The 7,635-nt window shown below is 42.9% G+C and overlaps 1 protein-coding gene across 1 annotated transcript; it reads right to left on the reverse strand.

Annotated features, from left to right (window-relative positions):
* Nucleotides 1–8: 8 nt before the first annotated feature.
* Nucleotides 9–7,241, reverse strand: atad5b (ATPase family AAA domain containing 5b). Its single transcript, XM_086120679.1, has 15 exons — nucleotides 6,936–7,241; nucleotides 6,590–6,848; nucleotides 5,572–5,814; nucleotides 5,410–5,506; nucleotides 5,248–5,348; nucleotides 4,753–4,901; nucleotides 4,512–4,683; nucleotides 3,629–3,720; nucleotides 3,461–3,554; nucleotides 2,985–3,049; nucleotides 2,751–2,898; nucleotides 2,551–2,663; nucleotides 999–1,618; nucleotides 549–701; nucleotides 9–228 (listed from the first exon to the last, which is right to left on the reverse strand). Exons 2-15 carry the CDS (start codon nucleotides 6,801–6,803, stop codon nucleotides 132–134), a joined length of 2,358 nt encoding a protein of 785 aa, XP_085976805.1. The 5' UTR covers nucleotides 6,804–6,848; nucleotides 6,936–7,241; the 3' UTR covers nucleotides 9–131.
* Between the last annotated feature and the right edge of the window lie 394 nt (nucleotides 7,242–7,635).

Genomic DNA, 7,635 nt, shown 5'->3' on the forward strand with positions numbered 1-7,635 from the left:
GTGCTTGAACAGTTAAAAAAAATTTATTTAGGATTCAGGGTTGCACATAATTCCAGCAGCTGTCTCAACATGAATTTTGACAGTTTCGAGTGGAAAATAAATAGTGAATTTTTTTTGGGTGTGTTTTTTTTTTAGGCTGTCAAATTAGAACTGGAGAAATCTTGGGCCAGGAGTTGGAGTGTTGACTTGGAGAGGCCCAGGTGTAAACTTCGGAGGTAGTTCACACACCTATGTAGGAGGAGAAATGAACATTTATTTTAAAAAACATTAGCAAAACATGAGCAGGTATGATTATTTACTGATCTGCAAAGTTAATTATACGGAATTTGACAGCACTTTTTGAATCTCTACACGTGTTAAAAATAATTATCCAATTCTACGACAGCATTTTCTGTCACTGACTGAAGAGTAGAGGTTCCCATTTTTGCAGACACCAGGTCGTTCCAATTCCCTAACCTTTTCAGTCATTGTGATCTTGACCAATCAAGAGTCATTTCAATGAAAACAATCAAATCTGAAACTATTGAAGCTGTTGATTGTTTGCTCACCGGGACGGCTCGTCCTCTTGCTGCCTTGTAGAGCGACTGATGGAGCGGAGGGCTGGTAGGTAATCAACGCATACAGCCTGCCTGTTTCCCAGCAGGCCAAAGTGCTGACTGCTCAGCACCGCTTGGCTCATCTTGTACCTCCTATAGCACATGCTGTGGATAAAAAGCACATGTCCTACACTCGCTGACCACTTCATAAGGTACACACGCCAGGGGGACCGAATGACATAAAAATGGCAAAGACGCAGTGAAGAACTGACTAACTTTCACCCTTTCATGCACCCTGTAACTTGATAACATGATAAGCTGTCCACTAAAGTAACCGCTGTCCCTTAAAGGGCGAAAAAAGGGCAACTTTTATACAGTCGTTCTTTTCATGTAAAAACAGGACGGCCCACTCTCTTTCACAAGTAGTCGCGTGTGTGTGACGTTGAAAAACAGAACACTCACATTGGGTCAGCTGGAGGTTGACGAGTGAGGTGTGTTTGTCCAAGTTCCGCTCTGCGCATCTGTGCTTCAGTTCCAACGTCCGACATGTGACTCCAACACCCGCGACACCCCAAAGCCTCCGCAGTTGCCCGAATTTCCAAGAGTCTCTCCCGGCTGTGACTCCGCACTTCCTCCTCGCTCGTTTCATCTAATAAACCGTCTTTAATGTCAGCTCCAGTCCAGACAAAGTCCCAGGTGCATGTCACCGGATCGAGCGCTTCTGTTGTTGCGACCGTGGCGTCGATGTACGACATGACGTCAAAAAAGTCAGCCAGACCATTCAAACATTTCAAGTCTACATTGGCGGCGCCTTGTTCAGTCCTGTGATGTAGCGTTGTCTTCCGAGAGCGGGAGCATCTTTCTGATCTGCGTGTCAAATGGGATCCGGTTCCCATCATGCTGCGAAACCCAAATCCATCCCTCACTGGGTTGATGTCTGCTGCCGCCAGCTTAGACCGGAGCACTGGAGTTTGCTGGTGGGACCTCATGGGTATAAGCATCTCCAAGTTGGTGTACAGCAGAGGAACATCTCTTCTCCAGCTCTCTACCAGCTTGTTCACGTCAGCTTCAGTCGACAGATTCTGAAGAATCGCACAGAAATTAATCCTCACTGGTAATTGATGGTTCAAATAATAGCCGTAGTTTGTACACCTGCACAATGCCACTAAATACAATATTTGAAGTGAATTCAAATTCTTCCTTCACAAAGATGAAGAACTACCGTTTCTACCCAGGCTGGCTTTACACTACAAGATTGATGTGACGTCACTGACAGCGTCGGGGTTCACTCGAGAATTGACTGTCGACCAGTCCGGGCTTCAACTCTCCGTGACCCCCAACAGGCTCAAGAGCAAGAAAATGGATCAATGGTTGACGTGACATGACTCCATTTTTCTCTCGTGTTCTTGCAAGTAATATACAGGGTGTCCATAAAGTATCTTTACCATTTCAAAAGGTTATTAAAAATGCAATTGATTAGATATTTTATTCAGATTTGTTCTATTGTATTCAGCGTTTATTTATTTTTACCTCTTTTAATAAAGATATCGTGCATCGAACAAAGATTAAGGACATTACTGACCTAAAGCAAAGGATTACTGATGCCATTGCAACAATTGATGAGGCTATGCTACAGCGAAAATGGCAAGAAATCGAGTATCGTCTGGATGTGCTTCGTGCAACTAATGGATGTTTAAAAAAAAAAAAACTTTCATAAACGCTGAATACAATAGAACAAATCTGAATAAAATATCGAATCAATTGCATTTTTAATACATTTTTGAAATGGTAAAAAGACCATATGGACACTCTGTACATGAGGAAAAAGAAAAGGCAAGGAATCGGATAACCGAAAGAGACACTGATTTGAAAAAAATATGTCACGACATGTGCATGTAATGTACATTAGAAATAAAAATAAAGACATAAGGGAGGATAATTATTTTGGAAAGGCAGAATCTTAATTTGAATTTGTATTTGACCTGATTCATTTTTCCAATGTGTGTAACATTACCTTCAGAAGGTTCAGCAGATGGTTTTGACTCACAGGATGAAGACCCAGCATGCTCGCAGTGCAGCCTGCACTAGGTTGGGGAAGTCTGGGATGATCCCCTTCTACAGTGATGCCTTCCAAACACACACGACACACACAAACGATTGCTTTCAGCAGTCAAATGTTGTGGCTTTAGTGTATCCCGAGAGAAGCACGACAACCTTGAACACTTTTCACCCACAACTGGAGCTGGAGGAGACAACGTCTGACGTCACCCCTGGCGAGCGTGACGAGGCTTCTCACGTCGTCAATCTCCATTTTCACGCCCTCGGCCAAACATAGAAGCTGCAGGTAGCTGCAGACGTTCACCTGTCGTGAGGCAACGTGCGTGAAAAGGCGGTCGACATGAGCATGGGTTAAAAAAAAAAAAAAAGTACGCAGCAGCCGGATCTCACAGCTGATGGCGTCTTAAAAACAATTTCTTCCAAGCTGCTGCTGAATCGCTCTCTGAATGTAGGATCTAAGGATGAAATAAAAAGCATGCATAGTAATGAAATGCGAGTTTCGGCATTCTCACAAATACTCAGTTCTCCAATCATCTCCTGCTCGCAACATAATTTCCAGAGTTAAATATACAAGCTCATGGTGCCAGTAATTGCTCTCTGTCTCCAAAAGCATTAAAAAAAGGCAGAAGAAGTCGTTTGTCTATATTGGCACATTACTGGTTTCATTCTAAGTCCGTTTAACTTGAAAACTAAAAAACATTGTTAAAGAAAAACATAAAACCATATGCTAATGTATATGTACGTTTCATATATCGTCTATGTTTGTTCGCAGGCTACTTTCGGGATCCATGAGGCATGAGGTACTTTGTATGATGAGAGTGTGGGACGGAGAGGAAATCATTGTCCTTTGATCTGTTTTTACTTACCGTTAGTGGTAAGAACAACTGGCCTCTTTGTCGTCATCATGAAAGTCTTGACGGCTGCCAAGAAACCGACATCCTCTTCAAATATGACATCAACCTATAAGAGACGGACGGAGTAGAGGAAACATTTAAATGTACAATAAATAAGATATTCCGGCGTGACTGTCCCACCTCCTCAAACAGGATTAGCGACGTGGCTCCTTTTTTGTTCTGCGGTCTCGCTTGATGCTCAGGCCCAAGTTCCAGTTTGACATGCGGTGTCTCTGCCGGCGACAGATTGCACAGGTGATCTGCTTTGGCCTTCATCTTAAAGAAGTTTGTCAGAGTGACAGCAGCTGGACTCTCCTTTCCTGTGCATCTGCGGCGGCCAGGGGTCTGCTTTCTTGAGCTGGGGGCCATTTTTTTGGGGGGTGCCAATTTGCCTCCTAGAGTAAAGAATGCAAATTAAACCCACGCAGGAAGACAGGGGCCTTCGATGCAAAATGAATAATTATGGGGACATGAGCCATCTGCTGGTTTAATGGTTCCACTTTAGTTGTAGAGGAGTGGTGGGCAAATGTTTGATTTTTGAAAAAGGACTGATGGGCCAGATCATTTCTACATTGGGGAGGGGGGGGGGGGTAGTTTAAATGCATATATAAAGTTGTTTAACAATAAAATGATTCTCATGTTTGTTTTATTGATGATAGTGTAATTAACCAATGAAAACAAGTAACGTGTTTATTTTACAGCTTTTTATTGTATGATTTTCAAAAAAATCTATTCACAATTTATCAAATTAAATAAAGCAATTAAAGATATTATGGAAAGCCATTTATACATTTTAACTGCCGATAACCAATTTTAGAGAGGATTTTATTTTATTTTTTAATATTATGGGACTCTTGCCAATGTAAATTCTCAGGTTTGTCTATACGTGCCCTGCGACTGACTGGAGACCACTCCAGGGTATGCCCGCCAGCAAGCCTTATGAGGAAAAGTGCTTCACAAAATGGATGGACGGACAGCAGGAAAAAAAAAAAAGTACTACGATTTTCCTAGGTCGTAGTCCTACCATCTAAATGTTGACTTTTAGAGGAGCAGCCTCTGGTGCCGTAGTTGTGAAAGTAGGCCGGTCTCAGTGGGTCCTTCCCGGCCGTCTCTACCAGGTGGGACTGGGTCGCTTCTTTCAGCTGATACAGAAGCTGGCGCCCATTACGTTGGGAGGAAGAATTCACTTCAAACACCTGTCAGTCCATACGAGAAAAGTAAATTGAAACAAGAGTTTTCTTGATGAAGACTTTGCGTATTGTTACCTTGAAGCCGAGCTCCTGAGCGCAGGCGTACACTGATGCAGTCTTGCCCACGCCTGAAGGACCCGTGATCAGCATGGTGTTGCACGGCGGCTTCTCATGGTTGTCCACGGAGCCAACCTCACCCTGGAAGTCTCCACAATCCCACGAATCTGCATTCAAATTACGCGTGAGACATTTTAGTTGACATTACACTACAAATTACACCTTTCAATCTTTTTTTGACCCCAAAAATGTGAGCGGACAATAAATCCACATCACAATGCAGTAGTAATACAAAGTTCTAATCGCCCAAAAAAAACAATTTTGAAGAAAATAATGCTTCATTTTGGTCAGTGTGAAGGTTTAATGTATTATTTTAGTGTCAAAATAAGTTTGGAATTAGGAATGTAAAAAATTTTGATAAACAGTTTATTCAAGGTTTTATGCTAGTAACGGTTTAACAACAGGAACCGATTATTAATATTTTCATTCCTTCTATGGGAAGCCCTACCTTACCTTGAGTACTAATGTTTCCTCTGCTCTTTTCTTCATTTTTTATTTGTTCCATTATCCTATTTTCATTGCAGTTGATCCACCGTTTCCACATTGTCAACCAACTGAAAAAGATGCTTAAATCAACATTAGTTGAAAGTGTGTCTGTCGTTTATGAGCGCTTACCTGTGCAGTTTGCTCACTTGGAGGATATTGCCAATAAGTTCACTTGCACATTGAGGACTGTACTTGTCTGTCCACAGCACATCCTCCCAACTGGACACTAGAGCACACATTACTGAATAGCACACAAATGCGAGCTTTGGAAGCAATAATCAGAATGTATACCTTTTCGCATAGTTTCAAGCTTTTCGTCATGATCTGTGCAAATAATTCTCCCGCTTCCATTCGCAACCTGCTGCTTAAGTCTCCGAGTGCGGCTCAACCTGCTCGCTTTGGGACGCGTTTCGACCGAAAACTGTGTTGAGAGGATGGAATTAGCTGTCTCTGCAGGGAAGATATTAGACCTCAGGCTTTTGGAGGCCTTCTCGGAGCCGTCCTGTTTCTTCTTCAAATCCAAGTGCTTTGTCCCTTTAAGAGATAAAGAAAGATGCAGATAGCATCACATTGTAAACGGGATCCCGTGCACCAAATTAGAGGTCAAACTCAGGCCCTCCAGATCACTTCCTGTGGCCGAAAGTTTGCCACCATTGTTCCTTGACTTCTATTCAAAACTTGTTCGATAATTTCAGTCAAATGCAGGGAGAACTATGTAATATGTGTAACAGCAAATGTATTCAGATTCGGATTTTTCTGTACAGAACATTCAGGAATCTTTAGGGTACGGGTGTACAGAGTTCCCGGATGGAACATATTAAGGATGGGACAGGAAGTTGAACAGTGATACGCTTTAGCCACATGTCTACTTCATCAACAAATAGCGGGGTTAGGGTGACCAAACACCCTCTTTTGCCCGGACATGTTTTAAACCCTGTCCCGCCGTCCAGGGGAGTTTAACAAATTCATGAAAATCTCCGGCTTTAATTACTTTTCACGGCACCAATTAGCATGTGTTTAATTTGACTGACATTTTTTTGGCGTGCATTTTAAAAAAATGATGGGAGATCGTTCGCAGTGTACCATTACCGGCCTGTTTCACGTTTAGACTGGCGGGGTGAGAAGACACGGCAGGACCAGTGTGTGGAGCAGGTACGCCCAGGTACACGTGTGAGTGCCAACAAAAACTGTTTGCAGGTGGTTGGCAACCAGCTGCGCCACTCGCCCAATGTCAGCTTGGATAGGCTCCAGCACACGAGTGACTCGAGTGAGAATAAGGGGTACAGAGAATAAACTAATTGATTTGCACCTGTCATTCCAGAATCTGGTAGCCTCTCTCTGGCTTTCCTCTGCAGTGTTCCAAACACACCTTGGACTGGGAATGCTGAATTGGATGCTTGGATGTCCCGCAAAAGGCTGTGCTGAGTTTGCTCGGATGATACACGTGACTGCAGGAATGATGAAGTCTTTGGCACCTTATCTCCCGTTGCCAACATATCGGCTTCACACTGAAGAAGGGGCATCTACCGCTCTGTCTGCATACACCTGCTCCTTTTTCTGCCGTCCTGCTGTAGGTTAGATACATTTATTGATACTGAAGTTAGATTAATTACAGATTGATAGATACATTTGACAGACAACACTAACGCCCTTACCTCGTGTTTGAGAGCTCGCTTCATGACTAAACGAAACATTGTGTAGACACTTTCTGGTGTGTTTCAGTTTGTTCGTCACGACGAAAAAGACAAAATGTCAAAAAGTAGCCTTGTAGCATTTTGAACATGGCGCCTTTACGTCGAATATAGTTCTTCCGTTTCGGTCGAACTAATCATTCACCCTTTCACACTCGACTTAGCAGTTCACGCGAGTTTATTTTACAAAAGAGTTACATACCGATACCGACGACTGGAAGCGACACCAAAAAGTCGTGGAAGTAAAACGTTTGAGTTTTGCCCAACTTATTTTTTTTTCCCAGCAGAACAAACTCTCTTTTTGACGCACTACTGCCACCTGCAGTTGTGATGGCTCAAATATTCGATTAAAGATGAATACATGTGCATGAAAGAGAATAGCAACTACTGAATATTCCTTGAGACCGTTTTTATTAATAAAAATTGTGCGTGTGTGGGAGAGCGCCTGTAGTTTCAAGAACTGGCAGACGAGTAGTGAGAACGAAGTAATGTACAGAGACGGATGAAAAATCGATTCCACAACGCTCTTGACCTTAGGTGATGGTTCGTATTTCAACAGGACAAGTCATAGGACTCAGCCAAAGTATCAAAGGAGTTGTTTCAGGGCATCTCGGCGAATGTCCTTTAAGGGCCCAGTGTGAGCCCAAACTGATCCATTTGATTG

The sequence above is a fragment of the Hippocampus guttulatus genome, chromosome 9 (genome assembly GCF_054856545.1).
Source record: "Hippocampus guttulatus isolate MCC_2025c chromosome 9, RoL_Hgut_1.0, whole genome shotgun sequence".
Lineage (NCBI taxonomy): Eukaryota > Metazoa > Chordata > Actinopteri > Syngnathiformes > Syngnathidae > Hippocampus > Hippocampus guttulatus.